The sequence below is a fragment of the Brachyistius frenatus genome, unplaced genomic scaffold (assembly GCF_029030835.1).
Source record: "Brachyistius frenatus isolate BFR_SWC_R1_liver_20210118 unplaced genomic scaffold, ASM2903083v1 Contig_43, whole genome shotgun sequence".
Classification (NCBI taxonomy): domain Eukaryota; kingdom Metazoa; phylum Chordata; class Actinopteri; family Embiotocidae; genus Brachyistius; species Brachyistius frenatus.
In genome coordinates, this window is record NW_027210642.1 from 2,629,150 (window position 1) to 2,655,053 (window position 25,904).

Genomic DNA, 25,904 nt, shown 5'->3' on the forward strand with positions numbered 1-25,904 from the left:
CAGCACCTGACTTTATTTACAGTAAAACAGGACAGGCACTCACACATGTCCTCCTGCAGGCATGACGCACAAAAGGATGAACTATAATCAAAATCATTTGCCCTGCGAGTTCTATAATCTGCCGTATGTTAAGGAAATGATCTGAGAAAGATCCTGTGAACACAGTTTACAACGTGGGTAACAGCCTCGTCAGTGTGTGTATTATTTATACATTTCTTAATCAGAGGGAAGACTAAATATGTACACATAAAACAATATTCATTTAATGTGAATACAATCAGGCCTTGTTCTATGTGGACTATTACCTGATCCACTCCATAATCATTAACTTGGGCAAATTGCTATTGGTACCACTTAATCTCATAATAACCAGAACAGTGGAAAGTGCAAGAAGGTCTTTCCTAATATCACACCAAACCGAGTCAATGAGGGAGCAGCCCCCTCCCCTCTCCACTCCTCTAAGAAGGCCACCATTGTATGTGAAGAATTGCCATGGATACTGCCGGCGAACTGTAAGCCTTTTAGAATTATTAGCATTCCTCTCTGCCCTGAGCACTGTAGCAAAGCTGCTCGCTTTACCATCAATCCGCCTTGAGAGAAACACACCATTTCTTTCATTAGCGACTGCAGGAATTTCCATCTGGCTGGGAATTAATTAAAGTCGAATTATGGGCTGCGGCAATATTGGACTACCCAGACAAATTCAACAACACCCATGGAGGGTACGAGTGAATGTGGCCTTGTTAATGAGCATGGGAAGAGGCTCGGCCGCTTGTCAGAGACACCAGCTCAGCAGTTGTTAGGCAAGATCGTGATAAGACAAATAATGCAGTAATATACATGGCGGTGGCCGGAATTATTGAGTGAACACACTATCCCGAAGACATCGTGAACATTTTTTTTTTACATCCCTGCGACAGGTTTCTGTCCCATGGACGCGATATCTCAGGAACGCCTGGAGGACATCTCTTCAAATTTGTCACAGATATTCACTCGGACTCGAGGATGAACTAATTTTGTTTGATGGTCATGGGTCAAAGGTCAAGGTCACTCCGACCTCATGTCCAACCCAATCAAGTGAAATCGATGTCTCAGGAAGGCCAGGAGGGAATTTCTCCAAATTTGGCACAAATGTTTACTTGGGACTCCAGGAACATATTATTGGCTATTAGCCAGGAGGTGATATGCTTACATAATTTCACACAAATGTGTAATAACATCAAAATGTTCTGATGAAAAGGCATTCTAGTTACATTTGAGAGAAAATGTATGCTAATGCGTACATTTATATAAAAGTAATGAAAACCAGTAAAACATGGGAAACTATGGATTTTGTATTAAATAACCTCAAACTTGACGTCACGTTTTCTGATCCTGTTGAGACAATTACAATATCATGTTAAATTTTTAATTCTATCGACCAACACAACAAAAATAAATCACCAGAGTTTGTTGATATACTGCCATGACTTTGTGTCATGGTGCTGCTGTTTGGAATAAAGTTAATGGCTTTATGATTATCAACTGTTAAACAATTACTGGCTACAAATGTATCAACGAATGTTACTGATGATTTGTCAGGACACACAAAAACTCTGCCGAAATACAGAAAGCCATACACATGGAACAAAAACAACACCAACGTTTTTCCCATTTTCATAAGGGTAAGAATGTATTTCAGTTTCCATGCGAGAGGACAAATCTAGTTATATTAATCATATTATACTCTGCAAAAAAAAAAAAAAATTAATGCAATATAGTGATTACCAGCTTAGGGAGTTTCTGCAATGTATGACTAGCGATCAGAACCACCTAACTCTAAAATAATGCCACAATTGTATCTTTGTCGGGGAAACTGCCTGAGACAATGTGGCCACTATCAGCCTCGAATGAGAAAGGCCGAACCAATGGTGACACAACAAGCTCTGTTCTACAGGCAACCAGGGAGGCTCCGCTATCAGGCCTGAGACTCCTCCGGCCGCTGGCACCTCCACCGATGCAGAAAAAGTAGGTCTGCATGGGACCCGAGGGGAAGCAGGGCCTCAGTGACATTCCACGCTGTGTGCCAAAATGGCTAAATAGCAGCCATTTCCCCGCAGCGTACGCAAACGATAGTTTGAGTTTCACCTATCTGCGTTGTTCAGGTTACAAGCAAACAGCTCTACTGAAACCGCCTCCAAAGTGTCACTAGACTGTGATCCGAATGGGGGCATGTAAGGAACGTCTTCAGCACCAGAAGTCGCGATAAAAGCTTTGTGCGGGTGTGTTTAATGTTGCTTAGTGTTTACAAGTTGTAATCACAAAATTTGTAGTGATAAATAATAACAAAACAAGTGAAGTAACGGATGTTTCCATGCATTTATTTTTCTTTGAACTGACAGATCTGTATGGTTTCCATGTGTTTTTTGGGAGACGGACAGACTACGTGGTGCAGGACAGCTTGAAAAGAGAAGACGTCACAGCTCCATTCTTAATTCGTACAGGACAATATCTACCTTTCTCATTTCCTACGAGTTTCCACAGCCGCCAGTGATCAGGAAACCTGGACAGGGCCCGGCTGATGAGAGAGAGTAGTTAGGGTCAAGTCAACAAGGTGATAAAACACAAACTATTTGCTTTGGGTGTCTACCTGCAGAACCCTATGAAGAACTTAAAAAGAACAATTCACCCATTTTGGTGCAGTTTTTCTAATCACATTATGTTGTTTGTGTTTAAAACAGCTGCTAATGCTACAGTATGTGATCAGGACCAGAAGCATCGGGATGAAAAAAAAAACCCGCAGTCTTTCCAGTATTTTGTTTACTCTGCAGACAATATTGTCCGAGTTCCTATCGTTTTTAATGAGTGGGTGCTACGAGGGGAGAAATTTGGCAAAGGGAAAGGAAGGATTTTGGGGTCGGGCACACAATGCATCCTGGTACATGTAGGTACCGACAACACGGATCTGGAAGCAGGAAGATTCAGACAAGCTCTATTTTCTCAGTCGGTACAGCAGCACTGAGAAATGTTATAGCTTCAGTTGACAACAATAACCATCAACACTGAGAGGACATCCAAATTAAAAAAAAAAAAAAAAAAAAAAGCTGTGCATTTGTCTTTAACTCCTAACTAATATCACTTAAACGGTTACCTTCCCAATCAGCTGTGGCTTGGGGAATCCCAACCAATCGCAGAGTTGATTCCTGTGTGTCCGCACTGTGGCGAGGCTGCTCTCCCTGGAACAGACATCAAGCACGGCAACACTTCATGGACTGTGCATGGCCTGAACAATTAGAAAATATTTCATCACCGCAACCGATGTGACCACTAACCAGTTAGTATCACTCAGCAGAGTCATGACATCGTCCAACACCTCAGGATCAATGACATCATCGTAAGTCAGAAGCATCTCGTACATCTGGCTGGCTGTCGTCTTTCTTATCTACAGTTGGAAGAAGGGGACAGTTCATGTCTTTCTGTTGTAGCTGTTGTTTCACAAAGCGCCGTAAAAAGACAAAAAAAAAAAAAGAGACAACAGCCATTCGTAAGGCCGTACTTCAGGCAACTACTAACGACAGCATGGTAACATGTTGATATTAAACAAGTTGACCCATCTTAGTAATTAAACAAAAAAAAGACAGCTATGACTGACAGGAAGGCCATTTTGCAGGCAGAAGCACGGGACTGCACAAATTATGACCTGATAACTGCTAAGAGAAAAAAGTCAGGGGATTACCAAAATTCATTTATTCTATCTAGTAGTAGTAAAGCCATTTCACTCTAAACTAACAATGCCAACCTGATGGTGGCGCCAGAGTAAAAGTCGGGGGATCACCAATGACTGGAGGTTTTATCCTCAGGGGACCATGAAAGATTGCAAAAATTTCGGCGCGATCCATCAAACAGTTTTTTCAGATATTACCATCTGGATAAAAATGCTGGCCTGACGAACCATCCTATCATGGCCTAAAACAACTCTAGATTGCAGGACTTATTAGTGGTAAACATAGCAGGCTAAAGACAAATTCCATTGTCATTTAGAGACTGTGATTTTTTTTTGATTTTTTTTTAAGAAACCAGTGGTTGTCGATGGGTTTTAGACATCTGTTAAGGACAGGGGGTATTCTCCTGTGTTGTGAACTCACCACAGGGAATGAATGGCAGAGTAGCATCAGCAGCTGGAACAAAACCTTCTGCCTCACCTCACCCTGGAACTGGATCAGCCCACAGAAACTGGGAAACACCAGTCAGCAGTCAACACAGATGTCTTGGTTTGCTTGGGTGCTGTATATCGTGCGTACATGTATCGATGAGATGGAGACTTACACAGTTATACAGGCGCACAGCTTGGAAACATCTTTAGACTTCTTGAAGTCTTTGCAAAGAGCCAAAATGTCCACACAGAACGGATGACTTAGAAAACATAGAAAAAGAAAGTTTAGCTCTCAGATATCCACATTGTATAAACAAAGCTTTCACAACACTCACTCCTCTTGTGTGGTGAAGATTTCGAAGCAGCTGTTGGCGAGCATCTGATTGAGCATCTTAAGAAAAGGAACAGACACCCTAAAGAAAGAAACATGTTATGAGTGTATGAAAATAAATTCCGTGGTTTTTAAGTGTGTTTGTGAAGAATCAATCACTCGATGCACAAATATCACCACAAATAAATAAATATAGCACCTTCTGTTAAAACATCGAAAAGTAACTAAATATTTCCATAAACAGCACTAGTAAACACAATCATAGGCAAGCACAACATGACAGCAAAATGAAAACATTGCGACACACAAAACCGAAAGCAATGAACAGACAAACAAAAATATAAATAATCAAAAGACACATTTTAAGCAGTGATAATAAACAGACAAAGCTGACACGTCGTTCTGTAGTGTCGAATGGAAATAGCCTGAAGTAATACATCTGGCGTGGTCATGTACCTGTCATTGCAGAGATTGTCTCCGAGGATGCTCAGCAACGTATCTCCAAACTGTCCTAGAGCCACGCTGTCGCACTGAATCCCTCTCAGATAGTCAAACAGTGACTGGGAGGAAAAACGCACCTGAGGGGAAGCAGAGGAGAGCAGCAGTTAATGTGGAGCCGCAGGTTGAAGCAACGAAACACAAATTCACGCTCACTGCGGGGAGGTTGGGTGCACGCTACAATTGCTTATTGTAAAAAAGGTCGAGAGTTTGAATACAAATAGCTGATGAAGCGAGAACACGGTAACGACAATATTACTGTGTTGCTTGTTACTGAATGAGTTTGAACCTGATGAGCCTCGGAAAGAGAAGCTGTGAAACTGATAATATCTTCAGACTGCAGCAAGGAAAGAGTCCAACCGTGACTTTTGCAACATAACAACACAACATAGTAGAGATAGATCAGTTTACATGGAAACCTTGTGACTCGTTTCCGTTTTCACATTTGAATATAGAATCATGTATATATTTGGGTTTTAATTTATTCAAAGTTACTTCAAAAATCTAGTCAACCTTAAGGCATTTAGGAACTGTGAAACGCTGAAAATACTTGTTAGAAAAGTAGAAAAGTTAATTTTCTCTTTCTTGTAAACCAACAGTTTCTGCTGTTGAGCTTGTGCAGGGTCATGTGGTCTACCTATGATTTCCTAAAAAGTCAGCGGCCATCTCTCTCTGGCCTCTGTGAATGTGTGCCTGTGGTGTGAGAATTGTAATCTTGGCCCGTGAATCGCTGCAGTCTTGGCTCAGCTTCCTACATGCAACATTACGCAAACATGTCAGTACTTTTCATCTCTGAGGATGTATCTGTCGCAATGACATGCTAGAAGACCGGTAGATTAAAAAACAAGACGAAAGCTAAGTCGTCTTCAAGGGAATATGTTTAAAGCCTCCATGAGTTCAACTTTACTGGCCTCACTGCTGCTATTACAGGCTTTGAATGTATTTTCTTTATTACATCAACAAACACTAAAAGTTCAAAATGATCTCAGCAGCTCAAGTCTTTGTGGGCAGAACCTCTTCTGAATGACTGGTTTTTATCAGTTTGGTGATACTGGAGGAGCAGAGAGAACTTGATCATCCCCAGTTTGGGGCCTCAGCCGAGCCTCCTGAGTGATGTTGAGCAAAGAGTCAGAAGAGGAAAAGTAGCAGGCAAACTTCTCATTTTCCAGCACCACAGTGACCCGTGGATCACTTTGGATCAGTGCTTCCTGCTCAGGTGACAGGGTAGAGATGAGTTACACAACCTGATATCTGGGATTTTTAAGAAGTCACTAAAAAGACAGGTGTTCTGCTGAGAGTGAGAGAATATAGTGCAGGCTACATCAGACACACGGCTCCCCCTGCTGGTCAACAATCCACTGAAATAACAAACAAGAGCTGACTTTGCTTTACTTTGCTGGCACACAGGGGCCTCCCCCACCCCCCAAAAATAGTATGACGAAACTGATCAGTTGTGTGTGTACAACCATCAAAGCACCATTAAATATCTCTATTACATGCTGTTTTCTGCAGCTCTGTCTTTTTATTACAGTAACAAAACTTGAAACAACATTCTTAAGGATAATACAAATCGAGTATATTGCTCACTAAACTCCACACACAATGATCTCATTATTACATTTTATTTTGTTAAAATTTCTAATGTTTCTAAATGTTTGTTTATGTACTTGAGATGCGAATAGAATTATTGCCTGCTAAATTAATGCTGTAGGTGAACGGTACGTTTTATAAAATTCAAATGGGAGACGAAATAAAGGAAAAACCAGTTGATTTGACAATATCCTGCTCCTCCACCTACTGTGGACTCGGTGATCCCTCCTACAGACACAGTGAGCCCCAGCAGGGTGTGGTACTGATACTCAGGCAATCCCAGCAGCTTGGCGATATACTGGAAAGCTTGGGATGGAGCGTTCCAGTTCAGACTGGTTGTGGTCTCACTGGAAGACACAACAAATGCAACCACAGATCAACACATAAAATCAGTGCAATTATTGGAGCTCCAGATGCTACGGGTTGAGGGCAGGAGTGACTCACACAGGTAAAATGATCAACAGCTCCTCTCTGTGGGGTATGTGAGGCACTGTAGGCTCTGTGCTGTGAAGGAGGCGCAGGAAGATGTTGCCAGCGTGGGCTCGGCACCGGTCAATCTTCTCTGCCGACTGCTGGGCCAAGCAGCACATCATACACTTCACCCTGCATACAGAGCGGCGGGACATGAAGATGATGAGTGCTGTTGTCTTGTTTTACAAAATCAGAAATCCATTTAGGCTGTCTCGCCACTAAATCCTGCTAAGTTAAATCATCCTATTACTGTTTTCCCAATCAGTTTCACTGCTTTGAACAGCTAGGGTTGGGGAGAAAAAGATAAAAGAATGAATCAATCTTATATTATAAAAAGTCCAAAGGCAACACTGGGTATGAATTCTAACATATTTTTCACAGATCAGCTAGTATCCAATCAGGATTAAAAAAAAAAAAAAAAAAAATAGAGCTAGCTGGATTGAAAGGTAAAGGGAAGTCAGATGTATTTATGAAGTACATTTAAACACAACAAAGGGTAACCAAAGTGCTGCACATGATCAAACAGCTAGACTTAAAAATAAAGAGTGAATAAAAAGGAAGGAAGAATAGATATAAATCAGAGTTTCAGATTCCTACTTACAGGCCTGGAGAAAGGATCTCTGGAGCATCGCTGGCCACCAGCATAGTCAGTTCCATCAGACTGGTCATTGCTGCTTCTCTCACCCTGGACAAAGTTGACAGCGAGAGTAGATGCTATATGCTCACGATGCTCGCGACGAGTTCGACCATGAAACTTCTCGCCACGTGTTTTAGCGAAGTGATAAACTCTGTAATGTTGGTCGTTCCTGCTCTGCCTTAAATTGTGCAGAGAAAACTGAGGAAAAACACCACGATGGACGACAAGGACGACTAGCCTTGATACTTCTGCTCATCCGGAGTCAACGCATTTTTTTTTTATTATTTCAATACACACGGAAAGAGATGATAAGGAATGTTAGCACACACACAGAAGTGGCCAATAAAAAGACTGAAGAATGGAGTGATCATAAAGTCTTTTGTTTTGATGACTCATTAGTGAAGAGAGTTAGATTCAGGCCACATTTATTCAACAGCAGTCACTCTCAGTTACTAAAATATTTCTTCTGCTACTCTGATGTTATGCACTTTATTTAGGCTTGAATCAACCTTATACTAAATGACTGGGGTCATCATGCTCAAACAAAAACAAAAACAAAGCCAAAACATGTTTGACGGTAAATGACAAAATGCACACATGCACAAGTTGGTACAAGCATACAATTTGATGACTGTGTTTCCATGTCGAAGGGTTTTGCAGTTTTAGAGTCAAATTAGCTTCATGTTCAATTTGTTTATGTAAAATACTGATCAGTACATTCATTCAAAAGTCACACGAGAAAAAGATTACTAGACAACGCGAAAGAGACGACCCATCCCATGTTTGCGAGGACAGGTGACAAGCCTGGTGACATTCCTGGCGAGGTGGCAAGCATGGCCTCAAGCTGCTAGTGAGACAGGCATGCGTGTCATGTCCCTATGTGGAGGGACAGAAAAACACCGGTGGCCTCGGGCAGGTGAGCATTCCTAAACCCTGAGGCAAATTAAAAGAGCATTTTGTGTAGTTCCATCTGTGTGTTGATGAGCAAGTTCACTCACCAGGACCCTACGTCGCCTCTGCTGTCTGTCGTGTAGTCATTCATGCTGCGGAGCAGGGCGCCGTACACCTCGGCTACATTCTCCGAGCACAGAGCGGAGTCCGGGGAACCGTTGGCACGAACACCTGCCTTCACACACACTCTGACAAAGAGTGAAAAAGTTCACAAGGTAAAACATTATTCGAGGGGACAACAAGGAAGAAACACGAACTGCTGCATTCAGATCAAATTTGAATTTCGAGAAAAGATACAAAATAGCATCAGACAAATGGACACGCATGCCATCCAGGTCCTGCAGGTAAAGTCAGTCAACTGTTTATTTTAAGCATTACTGCCTACACGGCTACGTGTTTAAACTAGCAGACAGACGGTACAAAGAACAGGAGGTGAGACACAGAGGGACCTTTGCAACATCAGCCTGCACCATTAGACGACGGTAAAATAAGAGTATAGGAAAAAGAAATGTTTCTGAATACTTACTGAGCAATTGATCTGATTGCCTCTTTCCTGGCCTCGGTGAAACTCCCTTCCTTCTGGCTGACAGCGCACATCAGCTGGAGGCCATCAACAATCTAGCACAGACAAACTTCATACCTAAGCACTGAGGAAGTGAGATGTAAAATAGCTTGGAAATGTACACAACCACTTCAATAACACACCTGCTCCAATTTGCCGTGGACCATAAATCTTGGTAGACAGCCGATGGCCAGAGCAGAACCGCAGCGAGTGAACATCTGTGGACTCTTCAGCCACTCAATGTACTGAGATACCAGGACATCTGAACACAGACGGACATAGACAATAGACATAAACCACACTGGACGGACCTTCAAATTCATTCATGCACACATGGGGCACGCAGAATAACGACGCAGTAGACCATCATCAACCTGCCTTGCATTTGTGAGTCAGCCTGGCCCGCCTCGGCCTGGTAGTACTCCTCACTCAACGCAGACAGCGCTGACACGACAGCGGCCTGCAGACACAGGATGAGGAAGATCGGTGAGTTGTAAACAACAACTGGTCTTTCTAAATGAACATCAATTGTGTAAAAAGAAAATAGTGGCAGTTTTTCAATCCCAGTTTCGAAAAGTATCAAATTATCACACACTTCAACGGTGTATCTGCTAATATGAATTTTGTAAGAGCAGCCACTTTGTATAACTACTGCCACTGGTTTGTATTTCTTTGTGGGTGCATAACACTTAACAAGGATGTATTTGGCATGCAAACAGGAAAATCAGTATTCTCTATTATCTCAGTGTTTTTAGGATAATATTCCGCTGACCACAATGGCATCCCGCACTCCACTTGAAACAAGATGGAGAGACTTTATGGTGTCGTCGATAACCCACTGCCAGCCAGCTGAAACACAAGAGACACCGTCAGCATTGATGCTGAATGAAAAGAAAAACAGAACAGGTACCGTTTGAAAGAATTTGCTTACTGATAACGGGGCCGTTCTTAAAAGGCATTTTGGACAGGGACAGCTTTTCTATAAGACCGCAAACTGTAAAAAATAAATAAATACATTTATTATAATGTTCTGTATAATGAAAAAAACAAAAACAGCAATGCCTTCTTTACCTTCCATCGTGTTTCTTTCAACAGTATTAAAAACCATAAAGACTGAGTTTGTTTTTCATCTTACCTGCTGGTCTCATTAGCTCTCCACCAAAACCCCTACACAAAATAAGAGGCATTTTAGTATGAATAATATTTTGTTGTTTTATCATACTGCCAACAAAGTTAAACTGATCACTTCGGCCTACCTGTACCGTTTTCTTTCGTGGATCTGAAAGTGTGTCAACAAATGCAAATCAGCAAGATGACACTGACCACAGTTTTGTTTTAAATTTGAAGCAATGTTTTTTTTTTGTATTAACACCTTAGGGTGCACTTACCGTGTCGTGAATGTTCTTTAACGCATCCACACACTCTGGAGAAATGATGTCCATCACAGTCCTGTGAGACAAATCATGCATGTTCAAAGTAATAATTCATAGAACTTCTTATCACTGAATTGTATTTGTTGTTACAAATTTCTTTCATTTTGTCTACAGTAGCTGCTTCATTCCTAGAAAGGTTCTGCGTTTTTTTACGAGCCATGCAAACAGTTCCCAAAGCTGCTGTTGGCGTTGAAAAATTTGTCGTCGTGCCAAAGTCTTTAAAGTCATCTTCTCAGTATACTACCGCTGTTTGAGTAAAGACAATATGGAACGAGTTTAGACTGGGATTCACTACTTTAACTATGTACTAAGTGTCTACCTGTTGGTCTGGAGGCCCACTTTGTACAGAGCATGCGTGATCTCTCCACAGGCCAGGATGGCTCCATGGCGACCGTGGAGGTCAACACCTACTGCCACGGGCAACAGCTGAGGCAAAACTGAAACGTACAAGAAAGAAAGAAAGAGCGCGGTATATCAAATAGTAACCATTAATTATAGGTTTCAGTCTGTTTTAAAAACAGGCATTTCTCACGAGCATTTTAATTTGAGAGCTCAACATCGACTGGCGAACAGGTCTGGTGACATTGTTTACCTGTTGTGGCCATATAATCAGGCGCTTCAGGCGTCAGGTTGTGGAGTGCTTTAGTAGCGAGCTCACGAATGACACTGCAAAACACATGAAGAAACATATGTATCAGTAGAACTAAAGACTAAAGAACTAAAAACTCTACAATGTTTATTTATTGATGATGAGTGCAATATCAGACAACACAAGGACTTACACATCCCAGTGGTTGATCTTCATGGCTATCAAATGGTCAATCATGGATTTGGTGTACTCTGGAAAACCAGCTATGTAGACACTTTGAGGGGAAAAAAAAAGAAATATCTTTAGCTAAACAGAGAATAAATACCAGATTTTGACATGTCTCCGTAACCACTCAAATGTGGAAATGAAAATCTATTTCAACCAGCTTTCTACATCTCTATTCTGTTTTCTTTGCTATGTGCAGTTCTGACTTCGGTCATACCCTGAGGCTAACATCTTTCCGCATTTCTGTTGCTTAAATGTTTGCTTCATTAGTCGTGACACATTTCTGACAAGTGATAATTTCTGAAATGTTTAGCTATTCTTTAAATGTACACATTTCAGATGTGCATGCCCAGAGAGAAATTCTGCAGTAAACTTAATAATAATAATAATTTTTTTTTTTAAATATCAGAAACGTACAAGCTAAACGGCACATACATATAACAGATAATGTCTATGTTTTAGGAGGTAATTTGAAGCTTAAAGCTGCAGAACTGGGTCGAATATCAACACCAGATTTTGACAGCTTTGCTTTAGCGCCGCAATGACTAAATTAACAATATTTACAATATGCAACGTTTAAAAACGTTGCCAATTTTGGGGTATTTTAATAACCAGAAATCCTGACCGCTCAATCAGCCAGAAGTTCAGCCATGAGGTTGAACTTGTTTCTGTTTGTCATTTACTGTGACCAAAAACATTTTTCTACCAGCGGTAACACACATAACCACAGATTACACTAAAACTGAGGCAAAGGCTAAAAATCTGTGCTGTCAGTGAGAAAAGATAGCGCACTATCTGATGCAACCCCAACCTTTATTATTTAAGCTGCAACCGAGTTTTGTGATTTAAGGACAAGCCCTTCAGAACTGACAGTGTAAATAGATTGATTCGTACCTAATGTTCAGATAGCAGTGGCTGAGATTTCCAACAGCATAGTAGTCTGCTGCTGTTACGATGTCAATACCGTGAGGAAACGTCCCCTATTGAGACAAAAGCAAGCAAAAAAACAACAACTGATGAGATGTTTTATGGTCTATATTGGGAAAGACAGAGCAAATTATTGCGAGATAAAAGATATGTGATTTGGATCCAAGTTCAAGCAACGATCTCCGATCTGAAGAGCGTTATGACTCAAGGTCTACTGGCAAGTCAGGTCTTTGCTGGTGCCCTGTGGCCGAACTGGGAGGCTACTTCTTAGCATAAGAAGGCTTCACCAAAAAGGCAAGTTTGAGCACGACCTGGATATTTGGCAACAAATAAGCTTCAAATCACAGTAATTCTGTTAGTCACAGTGCTCAGGTAGGCAATACTTCAGTCACAAACCTGTCTGCCGACATTCTCCTGGAAGGCAGCCTGGGACAAAATGAGACATAAAATTAACTTGTGTCATTAAGCTGTATATTTTTTGTGAAGCAAGCATTAGATGTTGACCATAAAACTTACAGAAGCAGCTCTGCGGCAATTGACATTTCGATCAAACACAACTGTGATCAGCAAAGCACTGCAGGGGGGAACAAAAAATATGGATTAGAGAAATTAAATTACCTGACAAAAGACTTGTATCTAAAATTATCGACTGAATGCAATAGAGAGGGCGCTGCTTTAACAAATGTTAAGTTTTTAACATTCTTTATTGTGCTGTCACTTTGCTGTTTGACAATTAAGTATTTCAATATTCATTTAAAATTTTAAAAGACATTTAATGTCAAGTATTTACTCACATTATTTCCACAACATTTTCTTTACTGTGATAATAACCCTGTATATGTCTTCCCTGTTATAGTGCACCAACAGTGTATGAACGTCATACATTTTTCAGAAATAATGACTCCGGTAAAAATGATGTCAAAGCTTTCATTACATCATTCCCACAAAAATAATTTTGGCTGCCACTCACAGGTTCCCAGCACGCAAGGTGAACGCAACCACGATATGATTAACCATTCTTCACCTGCAATATTGGAAGTTGTGACCTCAACATCCCTCCACTCTACGAATTTCAGGAGGCGTGGATGTGAGAATGCCAGTCGTTTAAGGGGGTGGTGGGCTACGATATCTAGACATCACAGTGACAACCTGAGACTAAATGCTGCTGGCCTTGTTTGCTCCCCTCCTGTGCACTTTGCCTCCAAACAGCAAGATCTGAAACTATGGAGATTTACCAGCTGTCCCAGTTTGGCTTCACAAACTGCCCTTGCCCTGAGGGCTAGGAAACAAAAACAGTCCTGATTGCAGTCTAGACAAAGGTGTGAAGGAACTGTGAATTATGTCTACGACAATTAATAGGTACACTATTTATTTATATAACTTTGCAAAAGCACAGCTCTATGCATGTGTACGTGCCCCCAAGTCACACAGTCACACTTTTACAAAAGTGAGTTTTTTTTGATATGCAAATGTCATCAAGCTGTGATGAGCAGAGCAGAGCAGGAACCAGCTTGTCTCAGTATTGCTGCCAAATGGCAACCGAAACCTACAACAGCAGGCGAAACCCGGCAATCCTGTAGGCAAGAGAAAGGGAGGGTGTTGTCGCGACTGCCGATGATAATTTGAAGGGGTTCAAACTGACACTGCAGAGCTGGTCTGCACAGTCACAGTCCACAGGTCCTTACATGCAGGCCAGGTGAAAAGAGATCAAGGATGATGCAAACCGTTACTATTGAAAAAGGCTGAGCGCACGTCACTGTATGATGTTGCACTTCTTTGCACTAAGTGCTGACTGGACGTGCAGGTTTTAAGATGTTGCTTCTACTTTTAAGGCGATGTCCAGCCTCTGATCCCGGAACAATTCCCTCTCAGTCTTTTTCCATTCTAGCATGAAGACCAAAAGAAACAAATATTTCCCAGTCCCTACTCCTTACAGCTTTAAAAACCATCTGAAAAAAGTCAAACTGTTTTGACCCAAAACAACAACAAAAAAAGGCATTTCAATCACCTAAATCATAAGCACTGGACATGCACCACTTTGAGGTAATATATTGGCAATTCAAAATGTCAGTCTCCTGGCGTAACATTTCCATAACAAATGCAACACTACACAAGTCTAAACTGAACAGCATCAGTCTAACATAAAGGCTGCAGCAACACAAGGGCAAACAGAGAAAAATTAAAACAGAGAAAAGCATGTCGTTACCAACTTCATTATAAATGTATCTTTTTGATCTACAAAAATAAAGTTGGAAAAACTGTGAAAGAGCTACATTTAGGTTGTTCTTACATCATCGGTCTAAAACCATTTCCCCTTTGATGTGCAACTGGGACATATGAGATTGAAAAGGTCCTGTCATTTAACACTCCTGCACTGTCAAGTATTATAAAACAGGAAGCAAAATTCCCTTTTGAGATACGATAAATGATGAAACTGATGCAAATCTCTCCCTCTCTCCTTCTGCTCTAGAAGCTGTTTCTGTAGATCATTACTGAAAAGCCAAAAGGAGCATGAATATAAAAAGTCTTATGTCTAAATATTAAGAAGCATCGCTTTAGCAGAAAAATCAAGCCAGCAATTGTTACATGTGTCTAAAAAAGGACTATACATTTGACCTTACAGTATAAATGATTTTAATAATTATTAATTTACCCACTAATATTGTTTTTCATTTGTTAGTACGCCTATGCGTAGATCTCGGGTGATGAAAATGCAGACAATTGCAGGGACCAACACCCTTTTTTCAATACTGTATGCATGCATGCACAAAAACAGCACACGAGGGTGAGTACAGGTTACAGTACGTGGAGACGTGAAAGACTAATGTGGCACAGAAAAACTGGTTTGAGGCAATAAATTATAGCTCAAAGGAAAACTGTGCAGCTTCGATGCAAATTGTAATGATAACATCGTTTACAATGTGCTTCAATCAAAAAAACCTTTCTGATTACCTCGGTTGTGTATTATGTGGTGGCATTATGGTTGAACTGTTGTTGATGCAGCTAAGGAATATGCATTCATCAGCCGGCTTTCAAAGCTACATTTACTACATTTGCAACGGTATTTCATTACACAGAGAGGCGTTTCTGTTGTATCGCCATTAGTTTTATCCAGGTGTTCAAAATTCCAATGCAGGGGCTGATATCATTAGCTGGTAGAGGGCTTCTCAGAGATATATCGGAGACCGAATATAATGGAAGAAGACAAGCTGTCGGTTTACTCATCTTTGACCTGTAATGGATTAAAAGGGAGCATGACAATACATGCTCGGGGTGGAAATGTTGAGTTTACTTTAACAACCAACAACACCAAGAGTAAATGGGAATTGAAGCAGATCAAAAAAGGTACAGTTACTATTTTGTAGCTAACCAGTATGTTTCCATTTTTCAAACGCAAGACAGGGAAAACATTTGTCTTTTGTGGAAGGGTAATGTATTATTGCATGCATAAGTGAAATTAATCATTTGTGACACAAATGAACACAAGATTCAGATTACGTTTTTGAAAGCAAACTTAACAGAACAATCTACATACATATATATATATATATACACACACACACATATATCTCTATATAAGTGTTAGTATGGGAAGGGAAGGAAAAAAGGGTTACCTGGCAATCTGAGTGACAAAAGGCTTCAGCTCCTTGGGTTCATAAGCTCTAGCAAAAGACCAGCACACATAGCAGGCAGCATCGCGCACATTAGAACCAACACTGCATGCGCCCCTCTTTTCCTCGTAGGTCAGGGCCTTGATGATGACCGGCACGACTGCAAACAGACAATATGAATCGATGAGAGCTTTTACCTCAAGAACACTAAGATTAAACAATGAAAGCTATGTCACGTATATGTAAAACAAATGTTACATATACTGTATACAATCAATATGAAAAGGTGAATGCAAATATCACTACTTTAGTTACATACTTGATACCCAAAATACTAACTGAATACAAGTTCATTATTAGTATAATAGTATTTCCATAGTTTAGTATTTGGGCCTCCAAGTTGTGTTAACCATTTCAGACTGTATTATTGTTATGGTTTAGATCCATTTAAACCAAGTCTTTTTCAGCACATTAAGAAAAAAAAGCAGAAAAGTGCGATATACTGTTTTGTTTTAAAATGTGAAGCTATCATGTACTGGAAAAACTTGAGTGCCTTTGAGTGTGCAGTGCAACAGCTTATTAACAATTTCTAGTATAAGACAATTGCAATTAAACCTCAGTGCAAGCTAGTGCCTGCCTACGAACCGCTTCACCGTGAGAACAACAGTGATACTCTTGTCCCGATACAGTCATTCAGTAAGTGGCATTTGTGTGTAATATCAGTGAATAAAGCACAACATGACGTGTAATGGGTATAATTCTAAAGACAGGTGGATAACAATAAGGTCAGTTCATTTACTAACTTATATTACTAACTATGAAATTGGTGCTGAAACTATTTCAGATTTATAACTTTACTCACAAGTGTGCAAATATTATGCAAAACTTAACTTGAAACTTTGAAGTACATAAACTGTAGAATGAGTCATGTGTGCCCATTTCCACTAAAGAGAGATGGAGTCAAAAAAGAGGAAGAAAGTGAGAGGGCCCCCCCCCCCTCCCTCATGTAAATCATTGCTTGAGGCTTGACTAATATCAGGTACATCAATGCTGCCTGAGGGCCCTGCTGTTTGGGCTGAAGCCACACCCACTAGTTGAGACAACACCTCAGAGAGGAACTCGCCACACAACTAACATCACACATTCAACCATCACACACTTTCACAAACACACTCTGAACTCTGAGCAGGTACTAAAGCGGGCGCCCTGATCAAGAACTGACGCCGGCTGTGAACGCTGCAGCGGTTCTCTGCAGGCCGATCGGAGAAGACGCTGTTGCTTCAACTCGAACAGGTAATTCCTTTTCTATTTGTGTTGTCTTTTCATGAACGGGACAGTGGCATTAAGTTGTATTAACTTATTTACAGCACTCCATCCAAGGCTTTCTGTGTTTTTAGATGAGACTGCTAGTGATGTGTGCTGTTAAATAGTTTGTAGGGTGTATTTAGGGGAAGGTAGAAGCTAAGCGCGCACCTGTTACCAATGGATCTTAGTTCGCCCTGCTTAGACTGCCATGTGTGATACATTGTTAAATACCTGGCCTGGCAGAAGACCTTCTAAAAAAAAAAAAAAGTTTAGGATAGTTAATTAGATAACATAGCCTTCTTTAAGAATTGTTTTAATCACAAAGTGATAAATTAAAAAAATTTAAAAATAAATAAAAAAACATCACCTGAGCTCACAGTATTCAAGTTGATTTCTTAATTAAATAAATAAGGAACATGTTTAGACTGGATTATATTTTTTTTTTTAAAAGAAGAGGATTTTCAAATGAATTTTAGTTCTTAAGAAGGGAGTGGCTTCGAAAGCGACTACAGTTGGACAGAAACTTGAGTGACAACTTCTTGCGACAGCGCATGACAAGCAGGTTCCTCCATTCACGCCCAGTTCTGCTGAACTCGCTGCTTTAGGTGATGTTTCATTTCAAAAGGTGGGGTGCTCCAGATCCCGCCCACCTCACAGTTTCACTGGAATGGCTGGTTTCAACTATTACGACCAGCTAACATGAGCGTGGTATCAGAAGAAAAAATTATTAAACAATTACTTCCAGTACCCATGTATCGGTATCTACGGAGCCGGTGAGTTCATCAAATGATGAATGCATCCCACAGGTGTAGTCATGGGAAGCAGGTGGCTGGTGGTTCCCACGCCGACAGCGCAGTTTAGTAAGGTTCAGAGAGAAAGCAAGTCTCTGCATGCCCTCCAGGTCTGCGCTAGTGAGTGTGCGGTCTGCCTGCCGTAGCAGTTCTGTTACTTTTTAGGACAGATGAGTGAAGCGATATCAAAAACGGACAGACGGGTGAACAGGTAGAGCGAGTCAAGGAGTCTGTAGGCAGCTGTCAATCAGCCAAAAACCAAACTAAGACACAACTACACCAACGCAAACATTGTGAGTACATTTTTGCATACAGTCGACAGGTTTTCATATTCAACTATTTCTCTTGTTTGGTATCCAACCAAGTGTGAAGTAACAGTTGCAGAAATACATTAGCCTGAGGGTACAGTGTTTTGTGCAGCTTGGGATTGTTTTTTTTGGGGGGGGGCGAGCAGGTAAAGAAACAACTAGTAAAAACCTTCCAATGACAACCGCTCTCCACCTAAACCAGTCAAACAACTCTCTTTTAGTCTTGTTATTTGACAGTCATTTTGGTGAGAATCTGCTACAATTCCTGCAACGATTCACTAGTTGCTTTTATATCCTTTACCATTACGTTGTCTAACCGCAGCTTCAGCAAAAGGAAAATCTAAACTGTGAGTAATTCCTCAAATGTAATGTGCAACATTCTTCCTTCAGAGAACGTGCATTAAAATCAAGATGGAAACTGCTCAGGAGCGCAAGCCCAAAAGACCCCACTATATTCCCCGACCGCCAGGCAAGCCTTTTAAGTACCAGTGTTTCCAGTGTCCTTTCACCTGCAACGAAAAGTCCCATCTCTTCAACCACATGAAATACAACCTGTGTAAAAACTCAATTTCCCTGATATCACAGAAAAATGGGCAAACAGCCCGACAGATCAAAGCCGTATCGAAGGGAGTCCTTGTCAAACCGAAGGATTCTACAAACGTCCTCTCGGCAGTTCAGAACAACATTTCTGAGAAACAGGGAGCTGAAGAGAACAAAGTTGAGAGCAGAGATGAAGCAGAAGAACTGGATGTTGGCTGTGACAGTCCAGTCACTAAAGACAGTCAGAATGTGACAAAACCAAATACAGTCACAGAGCAAGAGAACGGGGAAAGTAACGAGACCAAGGATCTGCCACGCCCTTCTGCTTTCTCCCCTGTCACACCCAACCGCGACGGAGCAGAAGCCTTCAAGTCATCTGTGCAGCAAACAGAGGATTCGCCAGCACCTGTTCCCACTTTCAACAACCCAGGCTTCCCTTGGGACACGATTTCATCATCCATTCCCTTAAAGCCATTCTCTCCTCTCATAGTTCCTGAGTACTCTCCTTATCTGTTGCCAGACCGGCCCTTATATCCACCATACTACCTCCAGGGAAATCACCATGTGAATGAGCCAAACTCTTCTTCTTTCCAGCCAGAGTTTCTGGATTCTCACAGGCCTTTGGTGCAACAACCCACTGCTCACACTTCCCCATTTCCCCCTTACCCATACAGATACTGTCACACTCTTCACCCAGGGGCCCCTCTGCACTACGCCCTGTACAGACCCCACGAGCTTTCCATGTCAATCACAGGACCCAGATATCTTCCTTTGGATTTGTACAGCCCTACTCTTGGCCCAAAGGATTATGACTTATACATACATTCACGTCCCAGTCACAATCGTCCACACACTTCCACACAAGAGGAGAGCCGCCAGGGGCAGAGTGGAGACAAGGCAACGAGGCTGAGTCCTAAAGAGGGCTCTTCGGCTTTGGGGTCCCCCGACAGACCCAGTCAAGCACACGTCATCCAGAGAGACACAGAGGCCCCGCAGTACACCAACATGGGCGAGCCACAGACAACACCCCAACTAGGACACACAGCTACAGCTGTGCAACCCATCAAAAATGACTTAAGACAAGAGGAGTGTGCAGAAACCTTGCTGCAGTAAGTAAATCCCCCAATTACTATTTTTTCATCGACCTAGACTGTTTTGTATTAGCGGTGATGGTTATATTTTTAACTTTCTGTTTTGGCCTGCCTCTTTCAGATCAGTTGAAAGCAGTCGATATTCCTCAATGTCTGTTTCTCAGCCATGTCCCGAAACTACGTCAGAACAAGACGATGAGGACGACACGGAGGATCTGGCTCCCCTCAACCTCTCAACAAGAAGCAAGGACAAAGAAAATAGTCAATCTGAACACAGACTGAGCTGCTCAGACACAGTGAAAGAGAAGGAGAACGAGTTGCCTCTGAACCTTAGCCTTCGAGCTTCTCACGGCAGCCCCGTACACAGCTCTGCCCTGAGCACTTCAGATCATCTTCAGCAGCGACCTGAAGAAAAGCTGCATGAAGAACCTTGTGACCAGAGGCAGACTGCAGCCCTGGCACTCTGTCAACTGGCCATTGCGACCTCTGCAGCATCTTCATGTGACTTCAGTGCTGTAGACAGGCCCTCAAAAGATTCAACGGATGGTACAGGTCCTGTCTCTCCAGAGAAAACCAATCAAACAAGCAGGGCTAAGGCAACAGGTGTGAAAAGAGCAAACAGTGGCCATGTTGAAAGCAAATGCCACAAACCAAACAAGAGAGTAAAAACACCGGGGCAGGCTCTGAGGAGGAGGCCTCGTTGCTGCTAACAACTTACCTGACTGATTAAATATCTGTTCTAATCTATCTAATGTACACTGCTACAATGTAAAAAAAAAAAACGAATTGTACAGACCCGTTATCACAGTTATGTGCTTATAGAGTATGTCCTATTCACACGGTCGATTGGTCAAGGTGAAACCCGAATTTTATAAGGCTTCTCAATATTTAAAACAGGACATGTTTGTAATGTATAAAGTTGACAATGGAAGATGTGGTAATGTACTGTAAATACATGTATGATATTAAATAAAGAAATAACAAAAAAACCGCTCGCTTACAATAGTCCATGTATCTCACAATAACTACTCAAATGTGCACATGAATTCACATACCATCTGTTAATCTGGAAGGCAGCAGCAGTCCTCTCCGACCCAGCTCTGCCAGCGCCAGGCAGCCTCCATGCCAAGCATTGTCTGTTTCCTGGAAGCTTGAAAAAGAACCCACAGACAACAGACAGGTCAAAACACAGAACATACAGGTGGATGGGGCTGCTTGAGAAATTGTTCCTTCCTGAGCAGTATTTATTTTATTTTTTTTAAATAAAGACATGATAAATGGCATGATGTGACTGCTAGAGAGTGCCAATATGCCCCAAGCATGAACCTACCTGAAGCAGTCCAGCACCGATCCAACCACCTCATCTGCCAGCTCCTTGGGAAGCCTCCCAGTCACTCTCCCAATGCTGAAGGGTTGAACAACATGAATTATTGTAACCCGTAAACCCTTTCAGAGGAGTTGTTTTTGATATAAAGAATGCCAAAGATAAGTAATAACAAGGATGCCCTGTTATCAACTGTCAGGTTTTATAGCTGTTATATAAACAAATTAGTTACCCCTTTGCTGTAGACCAGCGCACAATTGTTTCCTTATCTTTCAGTCCCACAAGCAGACTCTCTGTAAAATAACATTTAAATCAGATTTATTTTCAGCAGGACCATCATAATAACAAATGTTTGAAATTGAGTTGAGGCAGAAACTGACCGATAACCGTCTCCACCTCCTCAGGAATGTCATAGTCCTCCTCCTCGTCTTGTGTCTCCATTTCTGGTGTCACAGCATCACTGTCTGCAGTAGATTGGGACATGGAGAGGTTTTCTGCGAGAGAGCGGTTGCCTCTCTGGTATCTGAAAAACATGCACATTAACGTTTCAACACACTTAGTTCTGTCTGATCCAGTCATGTCTCACTCAGGACAATAAAATGTACTGTGACACATATGACATTAGTCACCAAGAAAACCAACCTGGAAATAAACCTGATGCTACACTTTCCACAACTGAACAGTTAGACACAACTAGTTACGGGAATCATTTTGTTTCAGTATTAATACCATTATTCACGTGGAAGATACTAATGTTTTTTTTCGATGTAACAAGTCAAGTTTTAATGCAAACACACAATAAATCTATTTTTGCATTTGTGCCTATTGTTTTTCTGGTAAGACATGTGGTGTATTTAATTGGTTGTTTTGTCTGACCTCCATGCAGCCAATCGCGGCTTCAGAAAGTTGAGTCCAAGCCTCTGGATGAGTTTGACGTTGAGCTTCCTCAACATGGCCTCGCTGCTCTCTGACAGATGATTCTGCTCCAGACACTGCAGAACTGTAGGAGCTGGGAAAACACCATACAAAACACATAGAGATATAATTATTATTAGAACGATTACAATCACGCTGTGATGAACAAGATTTACATGCCAGCTATGACTTGACTGTCTTTTACACAAAGTAAAAAAACATGTATCCCTAATTGTGCATTGGAGAGCATTTCAAAGAAATGTGTATCATTTTCATACACGGGAAGGCTCTGTTATTATATGGAAATACAAAAACATCACCCGATATGTGAATTAAGGTATCTTCCTTCTGGCAAAGTACATTTAGATAAAGATTTGTGAACACAAATACCGGTAATTGCATTGCCACAAGGAACTGCAACTGAACAAAGACTACAAATGTGACAATCACACGCTCGAGTGACTTTTGTTGATGAAATATTTTGGTTTTATTTGATCTGCAAATAGAGAGGGAAATCTTGATTCATGACTTGAATGCAGATTAACACAACAGGGAAGAGGGAACCTACCATACTGTAGGAGGTCATCTCTTTTTCCATGTTTGAAAAGCTTGGCCTGTAAAATCATTTTGAAAGTGTTATTATTTTTCTCACAAACAAACAAACAAAGGAATCATCACCCTCAAAAACCACATACATAGTGGCAAATTTCTTGCCATTTCTTTTCTTTGAATCTTGATTCTTTACAGAACTTTACCCTCAATTTAGACATGAAAACATGCACGTATGGGTACTGAAGCCTTGGTGACAGAACACACAGAGCCCGTTTTGAATGCCTTAAGCAACACCTGGGCTCCAGTTTTAGCTCCCTGACATGAAGGGCAACGCAACGCTTTCCAAACATGCTGTGCAAGTTTATAAGCCAAGGATACAAATGTAATGTTCTTGCTTGAGGGCTGCATTAGATTACCTTAGGTTACACAAAGGTGATTTGAAAATACAGTCCATCACTAATAAACATTTGCAATAAGGTGTAATTGAGAGCATTATGTAGTAAAAGAGGATTTCATGGAAAAGAAGTACCCTCAGTGCCATTTGCTGAAAAACCGTTTAGTTTAAAGCAGTGGATTAAACTGACAAAAGTCACTTAAAGCAACAGAGCCCACACACGCAGCAGGTTCATTATACACCTGCTAAAACCGCATTCGGTGTTGTGTGAAACATACCAGTCATGTCAGCTCTTGTAAATTACCCTCTGCAGGTCTGAATACGAGCACACAGATTAAACTCTCTTCAATCACACACACACAAACAGGTGTTTACGCAACACCGCAGGCTTGTGTCACCAGCAAGTATGTGTGTTTACCAGAGACTGCAGAGCACCATCCAGCACCATAATGCTTCTCATTGACTGGTCATTGGTCTGGGATATAGTGGTGAGATTCCAGTCCAGGAATTCTCCAAGGCACTTCTGTTTCACATCAGGGCGTGTCATAAATCTGTACAGGCATGTACATTAAGACATGAAAACAATAAGTTCAAGTTTTTTGCAGACATTCAAATAGCAATCCCGCCCTCTATTGGCTAAATAACTAGTTGCAGATCAGTAACTGTATTTGTATTTATTTACAAGAAGTTAAATAGATGTTTATAGATTATATTCAATCTTTGACTTTCACAAATGAAAAATAGGTACTTAAAGACATACAGTGCACATTTGGCCTTGAAAATATTTACTAAGGCTAAATACATTAGCGATAATGTTGATTTGTTTGGGTTTCCTTTAAAGAAAAAATCTGTTTGCCGTTTGTGTACTTACTTTGATACTAGTACCGATGCAGCATCCCTGGGACTGTCACTCACAACTAGATAAGACTGGGAAAAAAAATATTATTCATAATGTATAAAAACAAGGCTGAAGGATATCATCACACACCTAAAAGTTGACATCTTTTTCATCTTTCACAAATCCAAAAACATTACAAGGACTAAATAAAACTTTGTTCAGATATTATACTGCTGGATTCTCTTCTTAAAGGTTTCTCCTTGATCATTCAGTTTGGATCGAGAGACAGATTGAGGAGTTGTCCCTTTTTATAGTGTTAAAAGAGGGTACTTTATTTTAGGTTGTTATAGTTTAGTCTGTATCATGAGGCTCCACAAACAGAACAGATTAATGTCATTCAAAATCTCAAAAACAGATCAGTCTCTCTAAAACAAAACCGCATAATACAATTACATCATACATACACTTACCTTTGCAATGGCTAGAATACGCTCCATGATGGTCTCTCTAGCCTTCCCGCTGTCTGTCTCCAGATGCCCATCCAGACGAGAAAGGTCAAAGGGTATGAGGCAGGTCATGGACAGCCACAACAATAACATGTAGCGAGTTTCCCAAGTCTGGAATGAGTAAGACAGCACCACATACCACCATTATATGTTTAACTAATATAATATAGACCAAACCTGTAGGAGGCGAATGCAAAGAGGCAAACAGTAAACCTCACAGCCTCACCTCAGAGTCCTTCGGATCCTGTCTGGACATCAGATCCAGAACTGGATGGAGGTCGGCCACCTCATGAGGAAAAAGCTGCACAAAGCATTTATAGCCTCTGACCTAGCCAGGAAGACAGAAAAGAAATACAAAATATGTGGCAGGATTAATGAATTAGCTGGATAAGTGTGTAATAAACAGAGTGCAGCGCAGTCAAGTGGGTTTTCACTGACATAGCAGATAAGAAACATGCAAACTTAAACAAGAGTATAGTTTTTGACTGACCTTACAGATGATGTAGAGAAACTTGAAGCCCAAATGAACCAGTGACGGCGGAGACTTTTCACTCCTTACAAAGTCCAATATCATGTTCAGCATCCATTCTAATAGAAATTTGAAATAATAGTGAATATGTGCATCTGTATTATATAAGGAGCTTCCGTTTGATTCTACATAACGTTAAAGTTTTGTTGTTGTTGTTGTTGTTGTTTTTTTGACATTTTCTAAGTGTACCTAGATGTGGGTCCAGCAGATGAGGCTGCTCCTGGTATCTGTTCATTATCACTGTGGGAAGAAACGAGCGAGACAGCTGTAAGTCGTGAATCCAAAACAGTAACATAAAACGGTTTATTCAGGGGTTTCGTGCACTCTGTGGATGACTGCCTCACCCAAGAACCTCTGTGTCGCAGATTCGCTTTTCGCCGCGTCGGCATGGACCTCCGGCAGGCTGGAGATGAGAGCTCTGGCCTCGCCGCTCTCGCTGAAGCCGCCCAAGACGCACGTTTTGACAAGAGCGTCCGTCTGTCCTCCTTCACCACCGGAGCACCCATTGTCCGCGTCCGACAAGGCCATTCTGCCAAAACCTTTACCCACGAGGAGTGTTTATGTTTTTTTTGCTGCCGTTAACGTCAGTAATGGACCGGCGAGCTAACTACTATTAGCAGTTGTGCTACCTAGTAAACAAGGCGATTTAAAAATATCAGCTACGGCGCACAGTTGGTTTAGAGAGTATTAACATTTAAAAAAATAATAATAATAAATGACTACGTTTAAAAACAGAGTTACTCCACTTTGCAAAACCGTATTCATCACTATTTACCTCAGGATGTCAAGCGAATGTATGATGTAGTTTTTTACTCCTGTACGCTCACCCCGCCCAGCTACGGGAAGCGAGACGG

The 25,904-nt window shown here is 41.2% G+C and overlaps 2 protein-coding genes across 4 annotated transcripts; one reads left to right on the forward strand and one right to left on the reverse strand.

The window, feature by feature from the left end:
• Positions 1 to 25,886, reverse strand: tbcd (tubulin folding cofactor D). 2 transcript variants are annotated; one of them, XM_069702932.1, is made up of 40 exons: positions 25,826 to 25,886; positions 25,395 to 25,589; positions 25,240 to 25,290; positions 25,012 to 25,109; positions 24,748 to 24,849; positions 24,486 to 24,632; positions 24,049 to 24,104; positions 23,596 to 23,728; positions 22,800 to 22,845; positions 22,193 to 22,325; positions 21,697 to 21,839; positions 21,549 to 21,609; positions 21,323 to 21,397; positions 21,048 to 21,142; positions 15,961 to 16,117; positions 12,863 to 12,920; positions 12,743 to 12,772; positions 12,314 to 12,399; positions 11,388 to 11,468; positions 11,198 to 11,271; positions 10,925 to 11,042; positions 10,561 to 10,621; positions 10,429 to 10,451; positions 10,308 to 10,339; positions 10,104 to 10,166; positions 9,945 to 10,021; positions 9,551 to 9,632; positions 9,316 to 9,434; positions 9,137 to 9,228; positions 8,658 to 8,798; positions 7,624 to 7,707; positions 6,996 to 7,154; positions 6,760 to 6,898; positions 4,920 to 5,041; positions 4,468 to 4,545; positions 4,306 to 4,392; positions 4,125 to 4,212; positions 3,312 to 3,421; positions 3,131 to 3,215; positions 1 to 2,557 (listed from the first exon to the last, which is right to left on the reverse strand). In XM_069702932.1, exons 2-40 carry the CDS (start codon positions 25,576 to 25,578, stop codon positions 2,534 to 2,536), a joined length of 3,594 nt encoding a protein of 1,197 aa, XP_069559033.1. In that variant the 5' UTR covers positions 25,579 to 25,589; positions 25,826 to 25,886; the 3' UTR covers positions 1 to 2,533. The 2 variants fall into 2 exon arrangements, with proteins under 2 accessions (XP_069559033.1, XP_069559032.1); XM_069702931.1 differs by having other exon boundaries at positions 25,395 to 25,873.
• Positions 17,113 to 20,948, forward strand: znf750 (zinc finger protein 750). 2 transcript variants are annotated; one of them, XM_069702934.1, is made up of 3 exons: positions 17,113 to 17,250; positions 18,752 to 20,010; positions 20,114 to 20,948. In XM_069702934.1, the coding sequence occupies exons 2-3, from the start codon at positions 18,773 to 18,775 to the stop codon at positions 20,700 to 20,702; spliced, it is 1,827 nt and encodes a 608-aa protein (XP_069559035.1). In that variant the 5' UTR covers positions 17,113 to 17,250; positions 18,752 to 18,772; the 3' UTR covers positions 20,703 to 20,948. The 2 variants fall into 2 exon arrangements, with proteins under 2 accessions (XP_069559035.1, XP_069559036.1); XM_069702935.1 differs by lacking the exon at positions 17,113 to 17,250 and having other exon boundaries at positions 18,287 to 20,010.
• Positions 25,887 to 25,904: the final 18 nt, after the last annotated feature.